Below are 27,162 nucleotides of genomic sequence, written 5' to 3' on the forward strand. Positions count from 1 at the left end.
CATCTCACACACCATCAGGTCGGAGCATTCTTGAAAATGCTAGGGCTTACAAGGTCATGGGGGCTTCCCAGGTGATGCTAGTGGTAAAGAACCCCCCTGTCAGTGCAGGAGATGTAAGATGTAACAGACGTGGGTTTGACCCCTGGGTTGGAAAGATCCCCTGGAGGAGGGATGGCAACCAACTCTAGTATTCTTGGCTGGAGAATTCCATGGACAGAGGAGCCACTGCGGGCTATAGTCCCTAGAGTTGCAAAGAATCAGACGTGAGTAAAATGTCTTAGTACACATGGACATAAGTGACTTAGTACATGTGTCAGTTCAGTTCAGTTCAGTTCAGCCGCTCAGTTGTGTCCAACTCTTTGTGACCCCATGAATCGCAGCATGCCAGGCCTCCCTGTCCATCACCATCTCCTGGAGTTCACTCAGACTCACGTCCATCGAGTCCGTGATGCCATCCAGCCATCTCATCCTCGGTTGTCCCCTTCTCCTCCTGACCCCAATCCCTCCCAGCATCAGAGTCTTTTCCAATGAGTCAACTCTTCACATGAGGTGGCCAAAGTACTGGAGTTTCAGCTTTAGCATCATTCCTTCCAAAGAAATCCCAGGGTTGATCTCCTTCAGAATGGACTGGTTGGATCTTCTTGCAGTCCAAGGGACTCTCAAGAGTCTTCTCCAACACCACAGTTCAAATGCATCAATTCTTTGATTTCTCTGTTGAGAAATCCAGAGCTCAGAGATGATGCATTGTTGCCTAAATTCTTATGGCTCATAAGAGATAGGATTGGAAGCCGCATCTACTAAACTTGAAGGCCCTCCTTCCTTCCTTTCTCTTTCCTTGTTCCTTCCCTATCTTCCTCCAAAAAATACTTCTTCCTGAATTCTTACTAAGGGCCAGGTATGGTACAGGTCTAGTTCCTGGTGATACAATGATGAATAAATTTTTTATTTTTGTGGCCCCTAGATGGATCTTGGGTTCTTATGTAGAGAAGTAAAATAATAATAATAAAGAAGATTATAGAATGCAATAAATCTTAAGACTGGAATAAATAAGATGATTTCATAGAAAGACTACAGAACTTCCCTGTGGCTCAGATGGTAAAGAGTCTGCCTGCAAAGTAGGAGACCCAGGTTCAATCCCCCAGGTCAGGAAAATCCACTGGAAAAAGAAATGGCAACCTACTCCAGTATTCCTGCCTGGAAAATACCATGGATGGAGGAGCCTGGTGGGCTACAGTCCATAGGGTCTCAAAGAGTCAGCCACAACGGAGCGACTTCACTTTCACTTTTTCATTTATAGAAAGACTTGGGGTTGAAATAGGAACTGCTGTCAGAGGAGGTGCCTTCAGAGCTGAAATCTAATAAAAAATAGTGGGTGTCAGGAAAGTGAATGGTGGGAGAGCCTCAGCCAATCAGAAGAAATAGCCAGTTGAAGGCTTTGAGGTGAGTGAGGCTTAGACAGCAGGGCCAGCAAAGCACCGGGATAATACTTTTAGATTGTTCTAAGTGCAGTATAGAGGAAGGATCAGGGGAAGGAGTATAACTGAGATGGGTGAGCAACAACGGTGGCTTAGCGTGGGGTGGCAGATGTGGATGGAAGTGGACAGAACCTCCACCACTGTATCCTAGCTTATCAGAGACCTGCTTCTTATGTAGGTTTTGGAGTCTGAACCAGTGAACAGAACTTCCTCAGATATGTAGAAGAGTAGAAATCTTTATCAACATTGCTTAATGAAGAAGAATGGAGGAGGATTATAAATGTAAACATCATGCACGGAGTGGGGGAGGGCGAAGTGAGCGAACGCAGGGAACCTTTGCAGCAAACAAGGATTTGTCACTCATTCATAACGGCCCAGGCAAGGGGCCAGTTTCACAAATGAAATAAACATATGTAGGCCAGGCTTTTTTCGTTTTCTTTTATACAGTTGGCAGAAGAATACTTTATGTCCCATTTGGTCTTTACATATTTCATAGTAAATGTGTTGTTTTGATCAGTTGATCTTTAATTGAGTTTTATTTTTGAAAAAAGAGTCCACTCAACTCCAGAAGTCCGTTCAGCTGGAGTGATGAATGTCCCCTCCCTTGCCGCTGTGGCTCTTAAGTGGGACTCTGTGATGTAAGTGAAGTAAACGAGAAAAGTTAAAACAAAAACATCCCCTTCCCCTCAGTGCAGGAACTTGCTTTTGAAATACACTTACTTACCGTTAGGGACTCAAAACCCACTAGGATCTCTTCCACTTCCAGGAGGGCTCCTTACAACTGTTTTCCCCAGCTCACCTTAACATGCACTTCTCTAAAACTGCCCCACAATTCGGTCCTGCACTCACTGCCTGGGTAATCTCGTCTTCAAGCTGTCTATCCTGCACCTCTGCTTGCAAGTCCAGGAGACATCCTCAAGTTGTCAGTTTTAGACAAAATGGAACTTTTTTTTTTTCCTCAAATATGCTTCTTGAACAGTTTTCATCTTCTCATTAAGGCTCTGTTTTTTTAATTAACCTGGCCCAAAGGTCTTAGATGTAACCTCGATGTCTCTCCTTCTCTCATATTATCAGCCAGTCCATCATCTCATGTCTCAGATCTAGAATCAGACCACTGCCTGCTCCCTCCACTGCCAGCACTAACTCCTTCATCTCTCATTCAGATTATTCACTAGTCTTCTCACTGGCCTCCCCACTCAAACACTGTCTTTGCTGCTCTCTGGCTATGTGACCTTGGAGTTTCATGGAAAATTGGGGTGATAATAGAACTTACCTAATGAAGTTTCCACGAGTTTTCAGTAAAGGGTCAGACACAACTGAGCATGCACACAAGCAAACACAAAGCCCTTAGAATGATGGATAGTTTGTCATGGCTATTATCACTGCCATTACTGCTGTTGTCAACATTGCAGCATGTGGTTTCCGTCCAGGACAACCTGATGGCCCAGAAGGACTGGTAAAGCACCAGCAATGACATCTACCTTCCTGGCAGCAGGATAGAAGGTGTCCTTTTAAGGGTACTATCTGGAAAAGCCATATGCATGGATATCTCGCTGACCACAACTGAGTCCCACCAAGTTCTAATAGCATCATTTAGCTAAGCCTGGCTAACAGCTGGATTTCCATTACCCAAAAAGGGCAGTGTGGCAGTTACTGCAACTAGCAGTAACTATGCTATGAATAGGCAGTATGTGGTGTGCTGATGACATTTGATATGAGAGGTCAGACAGGGTCTTCTTTGAGACAGTGACAACCAGGTGTTCTCTGGACAAGGAGGGAGGGTAGGAGGGAACATTCTAAAATGAGGGAAGGGCAAGTATGTCTGTGATAGGAGAAGGCAAGGTAAATATTTGTGCTGCAACCATACATCATGGGCTTCTAAGGTGACATTACTGGTAAAGAACTTGCCTGCCAATGCAGGAGACATGAGATGCAGGTTCGATCCTTGGATCGGGAAGATCCGCTGGAGGAGGGCATGGCAACCCACTCCAGTATTCCTGCCTGGAGAATCCCATGGACAGAGGATCCTGGCAGGCTACAGTCCATAGGGTCACAAAGGGTCAGACATGACTGAAGTGACTTAGCCAGCACCATACATCGTACACCACATGCTGCGAAGCATGGTAGGCTACATTCTCCATCTAGACTCTTCTGTAAGGAGTGGTTCCAGAATTTCTCATTCCCCCTTCTTTATATGGGGGACTCCCAGATGGAACGGCCTGAGAGGCCCCCCAGATCTTGGGTTGGTGCTAACACCTTTGGTCTGCATGAGAAGCAAAACTTTGAGCCTGACAGTTAAAGCAGAAGTGAGGGCTGCAGAGAGATACGACTTTGAGCTGACTTTCAGCTCCAGCATTTCCTCAGTGGGTGACACTGGCAAAGTTCTTAGCCACACTAAGTATTCTCCATTTCCTCATCTATGAGACTGATACTAATAAATAACCCAGAGAGGTCTGCTGTGAGGACCAAAGCTGCTCAAGATGTAAAGTGCTTAGCCAAGTACTGCTGCACTGGGAGTGGTCACTCAAGAGAGGCTGTTTCTGTTCCTCTCCTTTTATCTCTGTCACTCTCTTGAATGGCACATTCTCAGTCCTTCCAGATTTGAATGTGAAGTGTCCCACAAATGCATTCTACATCCCAAGAATTTTCCCTGGGAATGTGCGAGCCTGCCATATACTACAGCTTCTTTCTTTATGCTTCCTTTAAAAAAGTGACTAGAGGATGTGAATAGTTGGTTATAAAGTCATACAGTTAGGGGGCATTTGGTCTGAAGGAATCTGAAGCTGCTTGTGCAGATCCTGATGTATTAATAGTAAGTGAAGAAACAGACATAGGAAGGTGGAGCCTGGTTGACAATGCCTGACAAACTGACTTTGGAGAAGAAGAGATCTTGAGAAAGAGAAGTTGCCTTGCCTCAGGCTGAGTGAGGATGGGAAATTCCCGGGCTAGTTTTTTGTACATCCGTGGGTCAGTGGGACAATGTACATATCTTCAGACGTCTGTATCAAGGGTATGGGGATTATCCTCTGGCAGAAATATTCCTTTTTCTCTTGTAAGCCATTATCTTGGATTATCAACATGGTGTATGTGTTTGTGAAGGTATAGACTGCAGTCAGTTAACCCAGTTGTCTTTTCCTGGCATCCACCCTGGGCATACCCTAGTAATAAGGTACTTTCTTTAACCAGGCGGGCACCAGTCACAGTCACAGAAATGCATAGAGACTGCCATACAGAACAGGTTCCCTCATGTCCTCATGGAGCTTGTGAAGTAGCAGAGGAGAGACATTAAACTAATTTTCACATAGATATTACAGATATTCTCTGAACTACGAAGAAAAAGTACAATGAGACCTTTAGAGACCATTGTGTCCAGGAGTATCCTTTGCTGTTCCTTATTTTTTGAGCCCACTACAGACATTGCTGATTGGTTATAACATTCTTTCCATAAAATATAACTTCAAAATCTTTCTCAACATGGCCCTATGGAAATACATTACCAATCTGTCAGACGTGACTCTTGAAGCTAATCTTTGCCATCTAAGAACTGGCCCATTCCCCAGCCCTCCCTGGATCATCCATTTATACAGATAAGCACTCTGACTAAAGGCTAAAATGCATGTGTCTCAAGACTCCAGCTAGAGGCCAGGGTGAGTCTAGTGTCCCACTGGTCTGGCTCCTGGGTCAGAGCACTGCACACTGTGAGTGTTGCGTGAACCATGTGTCATCAAGAGCGTGGACTCCCAGTCAGTAGCATCTGCAGCTGCCAGTGAGCCCATCTCAATTTGCTGTGTTCTATTCTGAGGCTTCTTTTCCAAGGTCCAACCTGTGTGTGGCATTGCAGGCTATAATTTATGTTATTTAAAAGCTCTGGTAGGAAAGTTGTTCTTTGTTCTCATGAATTATTTCTTAAGGAAAATATATGTTTTGTGGAGAACTTGAGGGCAGCCTCAAACTGAGGACATCACCACAAAAACTTGGTCTCTCATTTTCCTGCCCAGGATTTCTTCTCTTGTGCTTAAATGGGTGACTCAAAATGAAGAGTTTCCTGCTCCACCAAGATAAACCTGAAAGAGAGAGAAAAAGGGCAGCTCTCATTTTAAAGAGGCCTGTCAAGTCCCACGATTTGTGCAGGCCTTGACTTTGGTATTTAATTCATCAAACAGTTATAATTCTCATCACTATCCAATGCATTTCATATCATCTGTGATTCAACACAGATTCTTTCCTAAGGAAGCATACATCTGTCATTCTGTTAATGTTTGCATTTCCAAAGTTTCTTTTACGTTGTGAAAAAGATATTTAATATTTAAGACTCTTATTTAAGTGACTCTTCATTTTAGGCTCAATTTCTCACCTCTTGATACATTTCTGCACTCTTGAGAAGTGCTGGAGAAACATGTGAGCTTCCTTTTTAATAGTGGCAGCTCTAAGTAGGAGGAAGGAATCAAGAAATCATGGTTATATTTCTGTCTTCCTAAATTGAGAGACCTTTCAGCATTAAAGTGCTTGGAAATTGATTGTTGGGAGGTTGGGGTCTGCCTTTTGTGGACATTCTCTGGACCATTCTGGAGCAGTCTGTGAGATACAAGACACCGTGTTGGTTTGAGTTTATCCCTTTGATCTTTTACTGGGCTCCATCCACGGGGCAGGGCCTTATGATAGGTTCAAGAAAGCCCCAGTTTTAGTGTCTGTGAAGAGAGAGTATTCTTCACAGGGACAAAAGAATGGGAAAGGCAGGAGGTTCAGACCATAGGCTGCCTGGTTTAGTTATCTTTCATATTCTGGCAGTTCCAGTGTTACAAACTCTAGAGACACAGAGAGTTTGTTGTCATAATTCCCAAGTGTTTGTGGCCATTTTTAACATGTGAGTTGAATTGAATTTGTACATTCTAAAGTCAAATGGTCAGAGAAGCCTGGCGTGCTGTAGTACTTGGGGTCGCAAAGAGTCGGACACAACTGAGCAACTAAATGGACTGAAAGTCAGACAACCCCGCCCTCAAATTTACTTTCTATGGAACATCATATATAATGTCTAAATGTCATTGTATTTCTCATCGGTAAAATGAGTATAATAAAGAGAACCTAGTATTGGGTTATTGTGACTTAGGGGGGGTGGTACAAATAAGGGCCTTAACACTGTGCCGGCTGAGAATTTCACACTTGATAAATGTTAGTCTCTATGAAAAGACTTGAAAGTGATGTAATTCTTACATTTGGTATTTAATATATGGATAATGTTAATTCCATTCCAGATTAGAAAATTGCTTTTTGAAACACTGCATGCTGTAATGGCAATTACAAACACCATGACACTAAAGCACAGCTTAATAGTTTCACTGTAGAAAAATAGATAAATATGTCTCATAAATATTCAGTCTTTCTCCACATACCTATAATCTCAGTCCCTTCCCTGTGCCATTGGCATAGCTATCATGTCTTATTTTATTTATTGACTGACTGCCTTTTCATTGTTCTTAGAGTATCAGCCTTACTTTATATATGCATGAATTCTTGTGCATGCTTCCTTAACCAGCAATAAAGGGAACAGTTACTGTGCTACAAAGCAAGGAAAACTGACTTTAAATTAAACGACATTCTTCAAATGGTCTTGCCTCTACGTACAGCAGAGCTTCTCAACTTTGGCACAGTGGACATATGGGCAGTATAGTTCTACCACTACATATGGCAGTGGGGGCTGTTCTGTGCATTCTAGGAAGTTTAGCAGAATGCCTGGTTTCTACCCACCAGAGGCCAGTAGCTCTTACTCCTTCCCCTGTCCCAGGTTTTGACAGCCCCACATGTCTCTGGACAGCCCCTCAGCAATGGAGAACTGTTGGCATATAGGAAGAAAGAACTGCTCTCTGTTCCTGTGGAAGCACTTTCTTAGTGCTTTCGATCACTGGACAGAAGAACCTCAGGTCCAGCTTTGCAGAAGGCTACCAAAAACTACCCAATACATGCACTGTCAAAGTCACAGATTATCTGTTGACACTGTGAATTAAGGTAGCAGGTGAAATAATCAACACCATAACTTTATATGAGGGAATGACTTGGCTTTGGTTGTTATTTTCCTCTTTTTCTCCCCATTTTGGTCCTTCCATTTGCCAATGACAGCCAAATGAAGTTTTACAGTTAATCTTCACTTCTTATATAATGATTTTTTTTTTCTTTTCTCTCCTTATTTTTCAGCTCCCTCAGGCACAAAAGGTAAAACTCTTTTCCATCACATTCCAGTCATCCCCAGAACTCATGAATCATGCATGCCTCCATGGTCTTGTGCGTTCGGCGTCGTTCATGACCAGTGAAATGGTTTTCCTCTTAGGACTTCAGGACCCTGAAGTTGGACAGGAGCAGAAACACCCACAGACTTGATTGTCCACTAGCCCTTTGCCAACTGAATCCCACCAGAAAGCCCTTTGGTGGCGAGTGGTTTGGGGATGAATCTATGCTCAACCATTTTGCTAAGAATTCTCAAATAATAGCTGAAGAATAAGTTTGTCACATTCCTTCCAGCATAACATTTCAGATCATCCCTGGGATACTTTCCTAGGGAGATAATGTGAATAATTAGTAAGGCCCAGTAATCACTTTAGTTTCTGAGCTCTTAAGCCAAATCCCTAAAACTCCCCTGAAGTTTCATTAATTGAAAAATCAACAGCTACCTTGCTTGTCTCAATACCCATACCACCCAGAGAGCATTAGAGCAGAGTTCTTGCCCATAGTCAGACACTTTCGCTGGTCCTCATTATCTGTCTGAGATGATGTGGTGCCACCATGTAGTGTGTTTGCTGTCCAGAAAGATTCCCTATGGCTGCAGTGCTGGCTTTGTCGTGTCATCCATGGCTTGTCACTGCATCCTAAGGACAGTTGTGGCAGAGTACATATCACATGATGCTTGGTGTGTTGTTCCTGTGTATTTCACAAATGCAAGCAAGATTTTCAGGCAACAGAGCAATTTCTGGGGCTCTGATGTGAGTTGGTTTCAAGAGTTGAGGTAAGGCACCACCATGAAACTTAATCTGACCCTCCTAAGCTCTCCACTTTGGAGCAGAGATGATTCGGTTTTGTCTCACTAAGATAGCACAACTGCTCTACAAAAGACAGTCTGTTCAGACCATATGGACAACCAGAGGCCTAGAAATCATTACACAGTTACTCAAATACATTTGAGATATTTAAACAAGGCAAGACATGCTAGTGTGTGACTTGGCTTGTGGTGATGTTTGATTACACTTCAGTGCCATCACAAAAGGACTGAACACTTCATTAAAAGTTAAAGTATTTGAGTAGAGCAAGAGCTTTAGGGTAAATATATGGTCAGAATTCCACATTATCTGGAAGGATTGGCATCTTTGATAGGTTATGCTTGCTTAATTGCCCACATGAGAAATTTCTTTGCAAAGAGACTTAAACTAAGTATCTAAAAATGGACTAGCCTCCACTTACTGGTATTTATTCATCAAATTTTCACTGATCCATAGACAAAAGCATTCTGTTGTAAAAGATTCCTCATGAACTTGAAGTGTCATCAGCCATGGAATTTTAAAACAAAGTTCAAAACAAACCAGCGCAGAATATGGTAATAACAAATGTTGCTGGGCCATATGAGTTCTCAATAGCACTTAGCTCATCACTCTTTTCTTCTATCATCATATCTTGACTCACATCACATGCCCTGCAAAGTGAAACACATTATTATTTATGGTCATAGAAAGTTCGAAAATGAGGAAGATGCTCCAGTGGCTTTTCCTCTGTCCCAAAGATGTTATACTGCCCAATAGACTTGTTCTGCAGCCCTGGATGACAAAAAATAACCCTGCCTTCCCTTCCTCACTGTGGCTACAAACTGTCTTGTTTCAATTAAGATAGAGAAAGGTATTTATTTTAAACAAAAAATTAGAGGGATCTTGTGTGAAATGATTTCAGAACTCTTTGGATAGTTTCTGGGCAGTTCAGTTCTTTGGAGGAGTTTGACTGTAATCCTTGGGGATCTAGGCTGGAAGATGAGGTGGGTTGAAGAGAGGCACATTGCAGACAGAAAGCATTCCCCTTCAGGACCACTAGTCTCAATAGATTATGTATGAGCATCCCTGCCCCTCACATTCCTTCCCTTCCCCTCCCTAGTGTTACCAAAGGCTTTTGGTAGAAAGTTCTTACAAGCATCAGTTCCCCTCAAATAATTATCTTGCTAATGAATTGTCAAGATATGACAAAAGAGCCCAGAAAGAATGTGATGCTTCTCTTGTTTCATTAAAACTGTATATCACCTGCCTGAATTGCCTAGATGGAGTCAGAAAGAAAGGGAGACTGCATTTGAAACCCAACAAAGCAAAGGCTTTCAGAAACAATTGTTTTGAGACATTTCTTCCTGAAGATTTTGACATTACCCATAGGTTTCACTCATCCATGTACATGATTATAATTAGTCCCTTCCAAACCCAAGAGTTTGTTGTTCTGGGGGTAAAAGGGAGGTATCTCCAGCTGCTGTGTCTTTGGCCGGCTTTTCACATGAGGTCATGAGTGCATACGTTGAACCATATGGTGTCTACATTTGTGCTGTGTTTTTGTTGGAATCTCTCTTTGAATCATCTGCAACTGTTTTCTCTATAAATATTTTAAATAGTTATGTCTCTGTAAACATGCTTATTTTAATCTCTTGGCTGATCTACAACTAAAAATGTCCCATTTGGATATCCCTAGTATGTGTAGCAGTAATTAATGATTGTTGTCTATAAATTATCATTTGTGTAATTCTAATAATTTGAGAGTTTTACAAATATTCTAGCCCTTTTGGCTATTTTCTAGAACAATGGTTTGCACATAAACACACAAAAAAAGGTTTTATTTTTCCTGTGATTCTTAAACACCTCTGAGATAATTTCTAGATTCTATAAATTTTAACCCTTAATACAAAGTAGGAGTGATATTATACTAACTGGTTATACACTTGATCAGTAACTATTTTCACCAAATACATAGGCAGTGTCCTGAAGTCTTGGTTAAAAAACATGTAGCAATACAGACCTGAAGCCTTCAGGCCAATACAAATCTGTTCTTTTTAGTGAAAATTGAACCACTTTCTCCTTTGGGTACATTGTTCTTGAGTTCAGCAATGGAGAAAGGTCCATATTTTGTAGAACAGTACAACAGTTTGCATTTTTTCTCTTATATGATTATTGATGTCTACGAAAATGTCTGGGAGATTCCATTTTATAATAATAACAGAATTGCCCAGAGTTGTTTGCAAATGTATATTCAGTAGTATATACACAAAAACAGTCCAGTTTTCAAACTGCATATTCATCTAAGTAGGTTCTGTCTATAGGAACTAGACATCAGTTTTTCACTGTGTGATTAACTTAATCTCTATAACATGGAGCCTTGAATACTTAAAATAAATGCTTTGGGGGCATTTCAAATTTGGCTGTTTATGTGATTAACTTTTCAATACAGGTGCACCTTTCCCCTTCATTTTGTGTTGTCTTTACGCAAATTTGGACTTTCTCAAAGACAGTGTCTTGAAGGTCTTGAAGGTACCCTGTGTCTTGCCTGGCATCATATTAGTTAACATAGGCTTCAAAATTCAGAGCAGGCATAAGCATTTTTCTCAAAACCATAGTTAAAGAAAACCACATCTCTAATCCTGTTTGGAACAGCAATTGATGGAGTCAGAGCTATACAGTATGGCAAAACGATCCCTGTTTAATAGCCACACCATGTGTTTTGTTTCCTGTTAGGAATAGCTTAACTTGCCTTCTTGAACAAACACAGCAGGGTTTGAGATCTGTTGTTCTATGCCTGCTGTGATATTCTGTGCTGCTTAACTTGTATGAGGACTCAGGAGTGCATAAATTAGCTTCTTAAATGAGGGTCGATTTTTGTTTTTTCTTTCAGGATGGGACTGCTTTATTAATCTCTTCCCCTAAGTGTAAATGGGATCCTGAATTCATTTGCATTTTCTTTATATCCTTGTTTATATTGTATTTAGGAGGAATAAATGGAAGCAATCATTTAAAGACTTCTTTCCTTTCTTCCTTTCTTTCGTCTTGTTCTTTAGGTATAAACTCTTGCAAGTAGAATTTGGCCAGCTCTTATCTCAGTGTAATCAGATTTCAGCAATTGTGGAGCATCATTTATCATTCCTTGTCTCATTTAACTTCTGCACTTTGAAATGTTGACTTGTCATTGAAAATAGAAAATTGAAAGTTTGCAAAGCTGCTGTTTTCAGAGAACTGTAGGTCTAGTGATTTTAGTGTTTCATTACAGTTATATAAGCAGCTAAATGGATGCAAATGGAGTACAAAATGGAGAGGTGATAGCTATTTACATTTGGGTCTGGTTTATGACTCATTTGCTTTTACCTTGACTGGCTTTCTGTGTAAGCTATTATATTTGTTTTGATAATTCTGTTTTCTTCCTCATCATTTACTCTTATAAGAACACATGCAGGCATCTTTTATATGCATTCTCAAGCTGGGGCTGTTAAAATTGACTAAACTCAAGAGTCAGAAAGAGGGTAGCAGTACAATGAGCTATAACTTAAATTAGATTTATTTTGTGAATAAGGCAAGGGAAGTAGAAACTGGAGCAAGTCCAATCACTTTAGCTCCCCCCATGGTCAGTGTGATGGATTCTGTGGAAATCTCAGTTACAACAAATTGTTCCACCATAATGATGATCACAGAACTGAGCATTTTATTCTTTGTGGTAGTTCTGTATGAGGGTATCTATGGCTTTCCAGAGAAGCTGCCCTGTTGCTGTGAAAGGAGGGAAACTTTGCAAGGTTCACAGCCATGGGAGTCTTTTTCAAGACAAGAATGTGGGAGTGGGTTGCTGTCTCCTCCTCCAGGAGATCTTACCCACCCAGGGATCAAACACAAGTCTCCTGTGTCTCCTGCTTTGAAAGTGGATTCTTTAACTGAGCCACCTGGGAAGCCCTCATGTGAATCATGGCCGGTCCCTTTCCCATTGGCCCTGTTAAACTGTGTGTTTGAGACCATAAAGAAATGAATGCAAAACCTTCAGATTAAAAGTGCCTGGCTTCCTGATGGTGGGATGACCCTCAGAAGAGTGCACTGGGGCTCTGGCTGAAGCCCCATAAGGGCTAATGGGCGACCAGAGAGCTCTATTTCGGGAGCAGGATGTTATTTGCAGTTCTTATTTAGAGGAAATGATTTGTTAAATTTAAACAACCTTATATCTTTTTTTGTGTATCTGGGAAAAAATGTTCAAGTTGTACCCTTTTTCATATATATTTGAACTTTTATAGCATTTATGTAGTGTTTTATAATAAGGAAAAGAACAAAGTGACAACAGAGAAGTACATGAGCAGCACTTACCAGGGCCCACCCATGATGAATGCTTAACTCAGTGAAATACTACTGATAATGCTAGTCCATGCCTTGTTCAGTAGAGACACATTCAATACAAATAAAGCTTAAATGGTTTTAAAACACTGCTATCAGTTCAGTTCAGTCACTCAGTCATGTCCAACTCCTTGCGACCCCATGAATCGCAGCACGCCAGGCCTCCCTGTCCATCACCATCTCCCGGAGTTCACTCAGACTCACGTCCATCGAGTCCGTGATGCCATCCAGCCATCTCATCCTAGGTCGTCCCCTTCTCCTCCTGCCCCCAATCCCTCCCAGCATCAGAATCTTTTTCAATGAGTCAACTCTTCGCATGAGGTGGCCAAAGTACTGGAGCTTCAGCTTTAGCATCATTCCTTCCAAAGAAATCCCAGGGTTGATCTCCTTCAGAATGGACTGGTTGGATCTCCTTGCAGTCCAAGGGACTCTCAAGAGTCTTCTCCAACACCACAGTTCAAAAGCATCAATTCTTCGGCGTTCAGCTTTCTTCACAGTCCAACTCTCCCATCCATACATGACCACAGGAAAAACCATAGCCTTGACTAGATGGACCTTAGTCGGCAAAGTAATGTCTCTGCTTTTGAATATACTATCTAGGTTGATCATAACTTTTCTTCCAAGGAGTAAGTGTCTTTGAATTTCATGGCTGCAGTCACCATCTGCAGTGACCTTGGAGCCCAGAAAAGTAAAGTCTGACACTGTTTCCACTGTTTCCCCATCTATTTCACATGAAGTGATGGGACCGGATGCCATGATCTTCGTTTTCTGAATGTTGAGCTTTAAGCCAACTTTTTCGCGCTCCTCTTTTACTTTCATCAAGAGGCTCTTTAGCTCCTCTTCACTTTCTGCCATAAGGGTGGTGTCATCTGCATATCTGAGGTTATTGATATTTCTCCCAGCAATCTTTATTCCAGCTTGTGTTTCTTCCAATCCAGCGTTTCTCATGATGTACTCTGCATAGAAGTTAAATAAGCAGGGTGACAATATACAGCCTTGACGTACTCCTTTTCCTATTTGGAACCAGTCTGTTGTTCCATGTCCAGTTCTAACTGTTGCTTCCTGACCTGCATACAGGTTTCTCAAGAGGCAGGTTAGGTGGTCTGGTATTCCCATCTCTCTCAGAATTGTCCACAGTTTATTGTGATCCCCACAGTCAAAGGCTTTGGCATAGTCAATAAAGCAGAAATACATGTTTTTCTAGAACTCTCTTGCTTTTCCCATGATCCAGAAGATGTTGGCAATTTGATCTCTGGTTCCTCTGCCTTTTCTAAAACCAGCTTGAACATCAGGGAGTTCACGGTTCACGTGTTGCTAAAGGCTGGCTTGGAGAATTTTGAGCATTACCTTACTAGCATGTGAGATGAGTGCAATTGTGTGGTAGTTTGAGCATTCTTTGGCATTGCCTTTCTTTGGAATTGGAATGAAAACTGACCTTTTCCAGTCCTGTGGCCACTGCTGAGTTTTCCAAATTTGCTGGCATATTGAGTGCAGCACTTTCACAGCATCATCTTTCAGGATTTGAAATAGCTCCACTGTAGTTTCATCACCTCCATTAGCTTTGTTCGTAGTGATGCTTCCTAAGGCCCACTTGACTTCACATTCCAAGATGTCTGGCTCTATGTTAGTGATCACATCATCATGATTATCTGGGTCGTGAAGATCTTTTCTGTACAGTTCTTCTGTGTATTTTTGCCACCTCTTCTTAATATCTTCTGCTTCTGTTATGTCCATACCATTTCTGTCCTTTATCGAGCCCATCTTTGCATGAAATGTTCCCTTGGTATCTCTACTTTTCTTGAAGAGATCTCTAGTCTTTCCCATTCTGTTCTTCAGAATGACTCTATAGTTCTTCACTTTAGGGGATTTCCTGAGTGGCAGGTGTAGTAGGTCATTCTCGTGACTTACTCTAGAGAAAACATATACTTGCACTGTATACTCATGGACATAGCCTTTATTTTCATCACTTTTTGGACATAAAATTTTGATACAAACAATTCTAATTTGCACCAACAAAATTTGTCTACTTTTATTGTTTCTGCATATTAAAGTTGGAAAACTGATTTGCCTTTTCAGTTTTTGTTTTTTTTTTTTGTATTAAAATCATGTATTTGTTGATCTGATCATAGTTCAGCCCCCTGATCCTTTTTCCTGTAACATTATTCCCAGGTCACACCCCCAATTAATGGGTATATATCCACTACAAACCCCAATACAGCCCAGTTCCGTGAGAACTGGAGGGATGGCTCTGTGCAAGCTTCCACACATCTCGTGCCAAAGGATTCAACTGAAATGACCCTCTGGGGTAAATTGGAGCAATTGTGCAATCATGTACAGCAAAACTACTGAGAAGTCCAAAAGCAGAAAGTTAGATGTTTATCCATTCAAATTAGCTGAAAGGATTTTGGAAAACCCATCCTAGTTTCATGAGGTAGAAAAATGTCAGGCAAAGGACTAATGCCATGGTATGGACTTTCTTTTTCCAGAAATGACTAATGGAATTGAACCACTCGCTGAATCATGAGCCCTATGTGCTTGGATTGGACCCATCCGTGTTTGCCCAGGGCTGGGACACATTAGATGATTTGGCTGGGTGCTTCTGAAGCATCTCTCCTTTCGTTCCTGACCTCCTTCCTCTCTAACAATTTCCTTCCCATTGTGCATCATTCCCTACCTTCTTTAATATTTGCAGTGCCAACTACCACCACCTTGAACTACTTTCTAAAGCATGTTATCTATATCATGGGATAAAGGAGAAAATTTTAAAATATTTTGTGTATGTAATTTGAATGCAGAGATAGATGAAGTTCAAGTTTGGGAGAGCAGTGGATGGATTTCAGAGAAGCTTAAGGACTTCTCTCCCTAACCTGGCATGGTTGTTATGAGATCAGTTCTACTTATTGGATGTGTCAGGCACTGTATTAGGTGCTTTACATCCATAATTCTATTTAATCCTCCCCCAGACTCTTGGAGTTACTCCTTTTAGGGATGAGTTGCTTGGTTGCCTCTTTTACCACACTCCAAGATCCTTAAGGCAAAACATCATTTGCCTTTGTACCCTGAAAACAGGAGGCTGAGGGCAGAATGATTTGCTCGGGAGTTTAGTTTCAGGTCGGCCAAGGCACAAACCTGCACCCTGCTACCTTTTGTGACCTAGAGCAAGGTACCGTCCCCTTTATCTTTAATTGATCCAACTGTAAGATGGCTTGTAGATACTTCACCAGGGTTAAATTTAGAGCTATATAGATGTTAAGTGTTTAAAGCAATGTTCAGTAATAGCAAGGCAAGTTTGGAAATAGAACATGACTGGGTGGATAGGTAGGTGGATAGATAGAGGGAAGGATGAATAAATGCAAAATGACTCAACAAATTTGAGTTATTTGTTCAGAGACAATTCAGGCCTATTTGCTTCTGTAGCTCATTTCTCCTGTGTTTCTTTCCAAGGAAACCATAATGTGCAACTAAACTATTTTTTAAAAGTCCTTTTTCCTTACCTCTGTGATGTCATAAAACTTTTGCCCCTATCAGCAGCAACAGCACACAGGTACCAGCCTCCCAGACCCTCGTTACAGTCTAAGTTTGACCTCATTTTCGCAGGCAAGATACCCGAAGAGAAGGTGGCAAGAGCAAGCAGAAGATGTACAATATAAAGTGGAGAACGCTAGCCCAGAGTCGTGTTCGGACTCTGGTACCAATTCTCAGTAACTCATTTTCCTCTCTGAGTTTCATTTATAAAATAAATACAAGGTCAGGATTAAAATAAATTCATTCAAGGATCATTTGCTGAACACTTCTTACATACCAGGCTCCATGTGTCATGCTGTGGATAAAGAGAGGAGCCATTCCCAGCTTCTGCCCTTAGAGTTCCTAGGCTCTACAGAAAACCCAGCTTTGCTTCCAGCCCTGGAGTTCGGTGACTTTGCTGTATTAACCGTTAGCACGAATTTGGTCTTAGATTATATCTTAGCTTGCTTTTATGATTATTTTTGTGGTGAAGTTTGAAGACTTGCTGTTCTCTGGAACTTTGCATTCAGTTGAGTAAGAAAGCCTACTTAAACTGGTCAACCACTTGTAAAAGAATGAGACTAGATCACTTTCTAACACCGCACACAAAAATAAACTCAAAATGGATTAAAGATCTAAATGTAAGACCAGAAACTATAAAACACCTAGAGGAGAACATAGGCAAAACACTCTCCAGCGTAAATCACAGCAGGATCCTCTATGATCCACCCCCCAGAATTCTGGAAATAAAAGCAAAAATAAACAAATGGGATCTAATTAAAATTAAAAGCTTCTGCACAACAAAGGAAAATATAAGCAAGGTGAAAAGACAGCCTTCTGAATGGGAGAAAATAATAGCAAATGAAGCAACTGACAAACAACTAATCTCAAAAATATACAAGCAACACATGCAGCTCAATTCCAGAAAAATAAATGACCCAATCAAAAAATGGGCCAAAGAACTAAATAGACATTTCTCCAAAGAAGACATACGGATGGCTAACAAATACATGAAAAGATGCTCAACATCACTCATTATCAGAGAAATGCAAATCAAAACCACAATGAGGTACCACTTCACACCAGTCAGAATGTCTGCGATCCAAAAGTCTGCAAGCAATAAATGCTGGAGAGGGTGTGGAGAAAAGGGAACCCTCCTACACTGTTGGTGGGAATGCAAACTAATACAGCCACTATGGAGAACAGTGTGGAGATTCCTTTAAAAATTGCAAATAGAACTGCCTTATGACCCAGCAATCCCACTGCTGGGCATACACACCAAGGAAACCAGAATTGAAAGAGAGACATGTACCCCAATGTTCATCACAGCACTGTTTATAATAGCCAGGACATGGGAGCAACCTAGATGTCCATCAGCAGATGAATGGATAAGAAAGCTGTGGTACATATACACAATGAAGTATTACTCAGCCATTAAAAAGAATACATTTGAATCAGTTCTAATGAGATGGATGAAATTGGAGCTGATTATACAGAGTGAAGTAAGCCAGAAAGAAAAACACCAATACAGTATACTAACACATATACATGGAATTTAGAAAGATGGCAATGATGACCCTGTATGCAAGACAGCAAAAGAGACACAGACGTGTAGAGCGGACTTTTGGACTCAGAGGGAGAGGGAGAGGGTGGGATGATTTGGGAGAATGGCATTGAAACATGTATACTCTCATGTAAGAAACGAATTGCCAGGCTATGTCCGATGCAGGATACAGGATGCCTGGGGCTGGTGCACGGGGATGACCCAGAGAGATGTTATGGGGAGGGAGGTGGGAGGGGGGTTCATGTTTGGGAATGCATGTACACCCGTGGTGGATTCATGTCAATGTATGGCAAAACCAATACAGTATTGTAAAGTAAAATAAAGTAAAAATAAAAAAAAAAAAAAAAAAAGAAAGCCTACTTAAGTGAACTGAGCAAAGAAATAGAGGAAAACAAATGGGAGAGACTGGAGATCTCTTCAAGAAAATTGGAGATACGAAGGGAACATTTCATGCAAAGATGGTCACATAAAAGGACAGAAATGGCAAGGACCTAACAGAAGACCTATATGAAAAAGGTCATAATGACCTAGATAACCATGATGGTGTGATCATTCACTTAGAGCCAGACATCCTGAAGTGTGAAGTCAAGTAAACTTTAGGAACCATTACTACACACAAAGCTAGTGGAAGTGATGGAATTCCAGCTCTATACTTTTTCAGATCCTAAAAGATGATGCTGTTAAAGTGCTGCACTCAGTATGTCAGCAAATTTGTAAAACTCAGCAGTAGCCATACTGTGAAAGGTCAGTTTTCATTCCAATCGCAAAGAAGGGCAGTACCAAAAAATGTACCAACTGCCATACAGTTGTGCTCACTTCACATGCTAGGAAGGTAATACTCAAAATCCTTCAAGCTAAGCTTCAACAGTATATGAACTGAGAACATCCAGATGTACAAGCTGGATTTAAAAAAGGCAGAGGAACCAGAGGCCAAATTGCCAACATCTGTTGGATCAGAGAGAAAGCAAGGGAATTTCAGAAAAACATCTACTTCTGCTTCATTGACTATGTGAAAAATTTCAACCGTATGAATCACAACAAACTGGAAACTTGTTAGAGATGGGAATACCCAATCACCATGCCTGTCTCTGTATGCAGGTCAAGAAGCAATAGTTAGAACCAGACATGGAACAATGGACTGGTTCAAAATTGGAAAAAGGGTACATCAAGGCTGTCTATTGTCAACCAGCTTATTTAACTTACATTCAGAGTACATCATGTGAAATGCTGGACTGGGTGAATCACAAGCTGGAATCAAGATTGCTGGGAAAAATAATAACAATCTCAAATATGCAGATGATAACCAGCCTAATGGCAGAAATCCAGCATCAGCTTGATCATGGAAAAAGCAAGAGAGTTCCAGAAAAACATCTATTTCTGCTTTATTGACTATGCCAAAGCCTTTGACTGTGTGGATCCCAATAAACTGTGGAAAATTCTGAAAGAGAGTGGAATACCAGACCACCTGACCTGCCTCTTGAGAAATCTGTATGCAGGTCAGGAAGCAACAGTTAGAACTGGACATGGAACAACAGACTGGTTCCAAATAGGAAAAGGAGTACGTCAAGGCTGTATATTGTCACCCTGCTCATTTAACTTTTATGCAGTGTACTTCATGAGAAATGCTGGGCTGGAAGAAGCAGAAGCTGGAATAAAGATTGCCAGGAGAAATATCAATAACTTCAGATATGCAAATGACACCACCCTTATGGCAGAAAGTGAAGAAGAACTAAAGAGCCTCTTGAAGAAAGTGAAAGAGGAGAGTGAAAAAGTTGGCTTAAAGCTCAACATTCAGAAAACTAAGATCATGGCATCCAGTCCCATCACTTCATGGCAAATAGATGAGGAAACAGTGGCTGACTTAATTTTTCTGGGCCCCAAAATCACTGCAGATGGTGACTGCAGCCATAAAATTAAAAGACGCTTACTCCTTGGAAGAAAAGTTATGACCAACCCAGACAGCATATTAAAAAGCAGAGACATTACTTTGCCAACAAAGATCTGTCTAGTCAAGGCTCTGGTTTTTCCAGTGGTCATGTATGGATGTGAAAGTTGGACTATAAAGAAAGATGAGTGCCGAAGAATTGATGTTTTTGAACTGTGGTGTTGGAGAAGACTCTTGAGAGTCCCTTGGACTGCAAGGAGATCCAACCAGTCCATCCTAAAGGAGATCAGTCCTGAGTGTTCATTGGAAAGACTGATATTGAAGCTGAAACTCCAATACTTTGGCCAACTGATGCAAAGAGCTGACTCATTTGAAAAGACCCTGATGCTGGGAAAGATTGAGGGCAGGAGGAAAAGGGGATGACAGAGAATGAGATAGTTGGATGGCTGGCATCACCAACTCGATGGATGTGGGTTTGTGTGGACTCCAGGAGTTGGTGATGGACAGGGAGGCCTGGCGTGCTGCAGTTCATGGGGTCGCAAAGAATCAGACATGACTGAGCGACTGAACTGAACTGAATTGAATGGCAGAAAGCAAAGAGGAACTAAAGAGCCTTTTGATGAGGGTGAAAGAGGAGAGTGAAAAAGCTGTCTTAAAATTCAACATTCAAAAAAGTAAGATCCTGGTATCCGTTCCCATCACTTCATGGCAAATAGTTGGAGAGAAAGTGGAAGCAGTGTCAGATTTTATTTTCTTGGGCTCTAAAATCACTGTGGACTGTGACTGCAGCCATGATATTAAAAGATGCTTGCTCCTTGGAAGGTACACTATGACAAACCTAGACAGCATATTAAAAAGCAGAGACATCACTTTGCCAACAAAGGTCTATATAGTCAAAGCTATGGTTTTCCAGTAGTCATGTACTGGTGTGAGAGTTGGACCATAAAGAAGGCTGAGTGCCGAAGAATCGATGCTTTCAAATTAGTGTGCCAGAGAAGACTCTTGAGAGTCTTTGGATAACTAAGGAGATCTAACCAGTTAATTCTAAATCAGAAATATTCATTGGAAGGAGTGATGCTGAAACTGAATCTTCCATAGTTTGGTCACTTGATACGAAGAGCTGAGTCACTGGAAAAGACCCTGATGGTGGGAAAGATTGAGGGCAGAAGAAAAAGGAGGTGACAGAGGACAAGATGGTTGTATAGCATCACCAACTCAATGGCAATAAGCTCAAGCAAACTCTGGGAGCTAGTGAAGGACAGGGAAGTCTTGTGTGCTGCAGTCCATGGGGTCGCAAAGAGTCGAACACTACTAAGCGACTGAATAACAAGTGAAGTTTGAGAACATATGTTTCCCATTTCCACTTTGTTATGGAAGGTTTTATGGAGGAAGCAGCATTTCAGGGGGTCTTTAAACAGGGGAAAGATTTTGTCCCAGGGCCTTGAAGCCCTGACTGTTGGCTGTGTTTTCAGGCATTAGGGAGATGTCTAATCCATGTTTGTAAAAATACAAATCGTTGGCCACAGTTGGGGAGGGGGAGGGCGGTGGTGTTCAGTTATGTGGCATAGCTGATCATGAATATTAGCCAAAATCCAGTGCCCCTAATAATTCCTATTTCCTTATTTTGAGGATTCCTGAAATAAGCCTGTTGTATACTGTAAAGCAGTTCCCTAAGACAGCTTTCAGATATGTTACTCTGTAATATTCTCTTGTGCATGAGTTTGCTTATATACATGTCCCTGGTCAAAGACTGCATCCTTCCTGTCTAGATGTTTATCCATAAAATGTAGTCCCTGCTTAATGACTTATTCTTTGAAACACTGGGGTGAGGTGGGGGGTTGGGGGAGAAAGAGCAAAAAAATTTTCCTGAGTAGCAACATCTTTATTAGAAAACAGTTATTTTGAGATTCTCATTCAGATGTTCTAACAGTATTTAGCATTATCATTCACAAAATTATCTTCAGGTTGTTAAAAAGAGAAAAAGAGAACAAACAAATTCAACATTTTAGTTCATACAAGATGCAGTTAAAGTTCAAAGAGGGAAATCTGTTTACTTTTATATTTAGGCAACTTAAAATACAGGGAATCCCATAGAAATTCAGAGTCTCCAGATCTCAGATGAAGGTTATGATTCTGTAAAAAGAAGAAAAGTCTTGGCTACAGCATTGTGTCATTTATGTAGCATTTCAAGGATTGAGTTATGACGATTAAGACAATCAAATGCAAAGCAAGGTAGAAATATTACTTAGAAGGTTTGCTTCTTCTTTACTATTTTTCATTGCTGCTTTCTTAATGCCTTAAGTTATTTAGGGTCCAGACATTTTATAAGAATATTGAAAAATGCCAGTACAAAATGGGAGTCTAGACAGTGGTTGGTGTTCTTAATTTGTCTAGATTTTAAAAGGAAAACAAATCATCTGAGTAGTATTATAAAAAATGATTCATATTGTTTACACTGAAAGAATCAATTCAATTAAAAATAATAATGCCTGTTTTTCTAAATAGCTTGTTATAAAAAATATCCAAAATACTGATAATCAAATATGTTTAACCTAGACTATAAAAAATTATTCTGATAGCATTTCCATATCAGAGTATTACCATGGTTTATATAAAGGACTATTTTGATCTTTATGCAGAGGGATTTAAGTAGGATTATTATTATTTGTTTTACTAAGTTTAAGACATTAATATTCATTGCAAGCATATTCTACTCAATGGTTTTATTTATAAAATGTTTTCTGTAAGTGAGAATTTATGGAATGTTCTTTTTATTAAAATTTTCAATCATACAGAAAAGAGATAGATTCTTTAGAAAGCACTTAAAGATACACACACAGAGCCAGTAGTGATTTAAGAATCTTTTGGTTTTATCGCTGAAGCAAGCTATTCTTGCTCTCCCTTCTCATTTCAAAATGACTTCTTAGATTATTGAGTAAATTAATTTTTAACTGCGCCTATGTATGTAAATCCTCTTGTTAAAAATCAGCCAGTGTTAAAACAGCCAGCAAATTTCATGATCATCACTAATAGCTGTGGCAGTCTAAGTAATATGAGGGTACAATTCACAACCAGAGTCAGATAAGCAGACAGTGTTGATACTGAGATTCCTTTTCAGGCTTAAAAATACACCAATAGGATTTAGTTTCCGTGTTTCAGTGGCTTTTCACATACGTTCTACCTCTGAAGAGTATCTATATGTTTCTCCTAGGAAAAGGTCCTTCTGTGTATAGCCAGTACAGAAATTTAAGACAGATCACTGAGTATGGTTCTTACGAGATTCTTACCCTGCTACTTCTGTTCATATTGAGGATAACGGATGTTGTGATGGTAGAAGGAGAGGGAGAGTCTGGGGAGGGGAAATAAGCAGACATTGTAAAGGAGTAGACCCAGAGCGCCTTTTTGGTCTGGGAAAGGTGGAAAGGTCCAGGGATCTTCTCTGTGTGTGCAGTGGGGGCAGGGGTGGGGGTGGGTGGGAGGGTCTGCACATGTCCTCTTTTCCAGATCTATGTTTCTGTGACCTTCTCGTTAGTGCTGTCTCACCAACTAATTTGTACAGAGTGTTATTCTGTTAACTGTCTACTATCCAGCTTTCCGTTCACCATGGGGTGTGAAAACTGGAGAACATGGATGGCATCTGCCATCTCTAAATCTGTGTTTGAGAAAGTGGGTGGGAAAGAACCCTCTTTTCCTGCATCCTCTCATCATGCTCTCAGATCATGAACACTTTTTTTTTTCTTTTAAGAATCAGTGGTTCTCCTTTCAAAATGTTTCATCTGGTATTTAAAGATGTACACAGCTGCATATTTCCCCCAGAAGTTATTGGCAGAAGTAATAGTTGATATCACCTGTGTTTCAGTTTGATGGGAAACTAAGTGACATTGGTTACAATTTAAATGCTTTTTTATTGGTGAAAGTGAAGTCGCTCAGTCGTGTCCGACTCTTTGCGACCCCATAGACGGTAGCCTACCAGACTTCTCCGTCCATGGGACTTTCCAGGCAAGAGTACTGGAGTGGGTTGTCCATTTCCTTCTCCAGAGAATCTTCCCAACCCAGGGATTGAACCTGGGTCTCCCGCATTGTAGGCAGATGCTTTACCGTCTGAGCCACCAGGGAAGCCTTGCGAACCCATGGACAGTAGTAGCCTGCACCAAGCTCCTCCGTCCGTGGGATTTTCCAGGCAAGAGTACTGGAGTGGGTTGCCGTTTCCTTCTCCAGGGACTCTTCCCTGTAAATGGTTTATTTCCCAGGACCTTGTGCCTGCAATTCACCCTAAGTGCCTCTAGATGGTGGTAGTGTCTTTTTCTGGAGTGCAAGTTCATGTCATACTAGGTGTTGGAAGGAAAACAAAAGAGATGCAGGTGGGTACTCACAAATTATGTACACACATATATAAAGTATTTCTGTATTATGTTATACATTTGTATGATATATTTTATTAAAGTAGTCAATATGCTGATCAACTTTAATAAGAAAGTAAAAACACAAACATAGGAGGAAGGATAGAAGAAATATGATATTTGTGGAGAGATGGCCTTTGTTCTTGGCTTAGAGCCATTCTCTTCCCAAACTGAGTTCCCCACTTGTGCACAACCTTCTCTTTTGGCCCAAACCTCCAGGGCTGAGCAGATGGCAGGAGGCTCTGCTGAAAACCACCTGGCAACCCTCAAATGAGCTGCCGAGCCTGACGCCCTTGACTCACTCAGATGCCTTCTCAGGGCCAGGGGTCCTGCTTACCTCCTTTCTCTGGGGCTTGGCACTCATCACCAGGGCCCTCCAGCTACAGGATAAACAGAGAATTCTGCCACTGGCCCTAGCAAGCATCCTCTGAATGGAGATGTGAAAGAAGGCAACACAGCAGATCTGCTTGAAAAGTCACAAATCCAGTGCATGTCCTTTTGGGCAAAGGGAAATAACTCACTGCTTCAGTTTATCCCCATAGAAGAATGCATGGATGGAATAGATCTTAGGGTTGAAGACTTCTAGGACTGGTACCTTCCCATCCCTTTCCCCTTCTTTCCTCTCTCTCCTTCTGCTTTTCCCTCATTACACACACACACACACACACACACACACACACACACACACTCATCTCTCCTCATCTTTCTGGGTTGACTTTATTTTCTCAATTGCTTCTCTGTGAAGAGGGGACATGGCTATCAGGCTTACATTCCTAAAACCACACACAAAGCAGTGTAGAGTTTTTTTCTTATTCACTCCAGATGGAAAAAAGGAAAAGTCCCCAGATAGCCTACTTTGAGCCCATGTGTCTAATTAATGAAGCAATCAGTGTGACCTGGGCAGAGAGAGAGAGTAAGTGTGTGTGTGTGTGTGTGTGTGTGTGTGTGTGTGTGTGTGTGTGTCTATGTGAAGAGCTGTGGTTGGCACAGCCTGAGTTGGATGCCCAGCCACATGTGCAGTGTGGGAGACGTTAACTGTCAATAAAACACTGTGTATGGAAAGGGTGAAGAATATTTCCCTAAAGGACGGGGTTGGTATTTGCAAACAGAAGAAAAAAAGTGCTAGGCAATTTTTTCAAAAGGTCTACCCTGCATTGTTCCATTTGCAAATATTCTTAAGTAAAGTAATTGATGAAATTGCTGTGCAGCAGATAACTTGTTGCTAGTGTTGTTAACCTGGTTTTCAGAAAGCTTCTGAATTGGTCCAAGAAGCCCAGAAGAGTATTTTTATTTTTGTTCAGGCTGGTCATAAAGAAGATAGCCTTCTGCTCACGTAATGGGAGCCAGTGTGCCTGGCCCAGCCAGCTCTTCCCTCTCTGTCTCATTCTTTCCTGTGCCTGCTGGTGGACTTGTGGTTCCTCAGGGCTAAGACCTGTGTCTTATTCCTGGTTGTCTTCCCAGCACGTGGCATGAAACTTGGCACATAGCTGATGCTCAGGGAATGTTTATCAAGGAAATCAATGAATAATAATGACTAGACCTGCAGCAAAATTGGTAGACCACAAACCCGCTGCTGTTATGCTATCTGGGCCGCACCCTACAGCCGTTAGTGGGAAACTAATCAGGCGTTAGGAGGAGAAGCCTGGCATCACTGCGTGTACCTCACACATGAATCCAAATGCATATTCATATGAGCCCACATGCATGATTAACTTGGGAAGCTGACAGGAAGCAGTCAATCTGTTGAGCAAGTTTGTGTTTTATAAACCAGATGTTCGGTATTATTATTCATCATTTCCTTTGATACCAGAATGGTCTCCATTATGTAGCATAGGAAATGAAGGATATGGAATAATATACACTTTTTATACAGCTGAATACCACAACCAAGCATTTCAGAGGCCTGTTCAAAGCCTGGTCAAGTGTAATTGAATGGCAGTTCATTTTGGGATTCACACTTGGACTTAAGTTAATGGGATTTTGCCCAGATGGACCATTGTGACCCCCCTCTCCCATTCCTAACCTTGGGAAATGAATGTTGACTTTATGTCTGCATTTTTCTTGGAAGACGTGTCTATGAATCATAGGCAGTGATCTTGCCTCAATGGCCTTTACAGGTTAGGGAGCCACAGAAAAGCAGGGACCCTCTAGTGTGGTGTGGGGACAGAGGGTGTCTGGCTGTGGTTGGCTGTGTAACTCTTGATTGGTGGTCTTAAGAAAAAAACCTGCTTTTTCCTGTGGCAGGAGTACAGAATGCCTTTCAATCCAAAGGTGCTTACTGTGCATATTAACTTTCAATTTGATGTTCCTTCTCCATGAAATGTTTAAGGTTCACAGAACCCAGACCCGCTGGAGAGTGGGAAAGATGGAACTGGTCAAGAAGAGCATCTTCATGTTGTGCAAGTGTTATTTCCAGAGTGCTGCCAGCCCTCATGGCCATACTGATGAGTTGGTATATGATCGGAAGAGCTACGGGTTAGGGTTCTGGCCAAACCAATGCAAATCTGAGCCAGAACTGTCCCTGAAAGAGGAATATGTGAGCTCATAGCAGTGGCTAGACTGAGTCCACTGCACTTCCTTTGTTTACCTGTAGCTGCTTAAAAATGAATGGTTTCTGTGCAAAGGCAATATTATTTTTTTTTAATTTAAGTAATGGTACAGTAATTATATTTGGAATTAGCCCCTGAATGAAGTTGATACTATATCCTGGCTTAATATTTAGAAGTTAGTTTCCCATGATCTTGTATTTGGGCCAGGACAATTACCAGTGACTTATAACTGATTTTTTACTGTTTGCAGGAAAAAGTTTCATTTCTCATTATTGTCAGTGGTTATGTGTTTATTTCATCCATGATACATATTGGCATTGCTTGAAATTTTGATTTGAGCTCCAGAGTGGAAGTTGCCCAGGGTTATGGATCAATTCAAATCAGTTTTCTTTGTAGCATTCAGGTTTAATCAAGGAGTC

At 41.2% G+C, this 27,162-nt stretch overlaps 1 protein-coding gene across 1 annotated transcript in view; it reads left to right on the top strand.

Moving 5' to 3' along the window:
• The window catches only part of CACNA2D3 (calcium voltage-gated channel auxiliary subunit alpha2delta 3), an 877,155-nt gene that overhangs the window by 636,823 nt on the left and 213,170 nt on the right, over positions 1–27,162 (top strand). Inside the window, exon 14 of the mRNA XM_052639295.1 lies at positions 7,665–7,682. Within this exon, the coding sequence (XP_052495255.1) occupies positions 7,665–7,682 (18 nt within the window). The remainder of the gene's footprint in view (positions 1–7,664; positions 7,683–27,162) is intronic.

This window comes from Budorcas taxicolor, chromosome 1 (genome assembly GCF_023091745.1).
Source record: "Budorcas taxicolor isolate Tak-1 chromosome 1, Takin1.1, whole genome shotgun sequence".
Classification (NCBI taxonomy): domain Eukaryota; kingdom Metazoa; phylum Chordata; class Mammalia; order Artiodactyla; family Bovidae; genus Budorcas; species Budorcas taxicolor.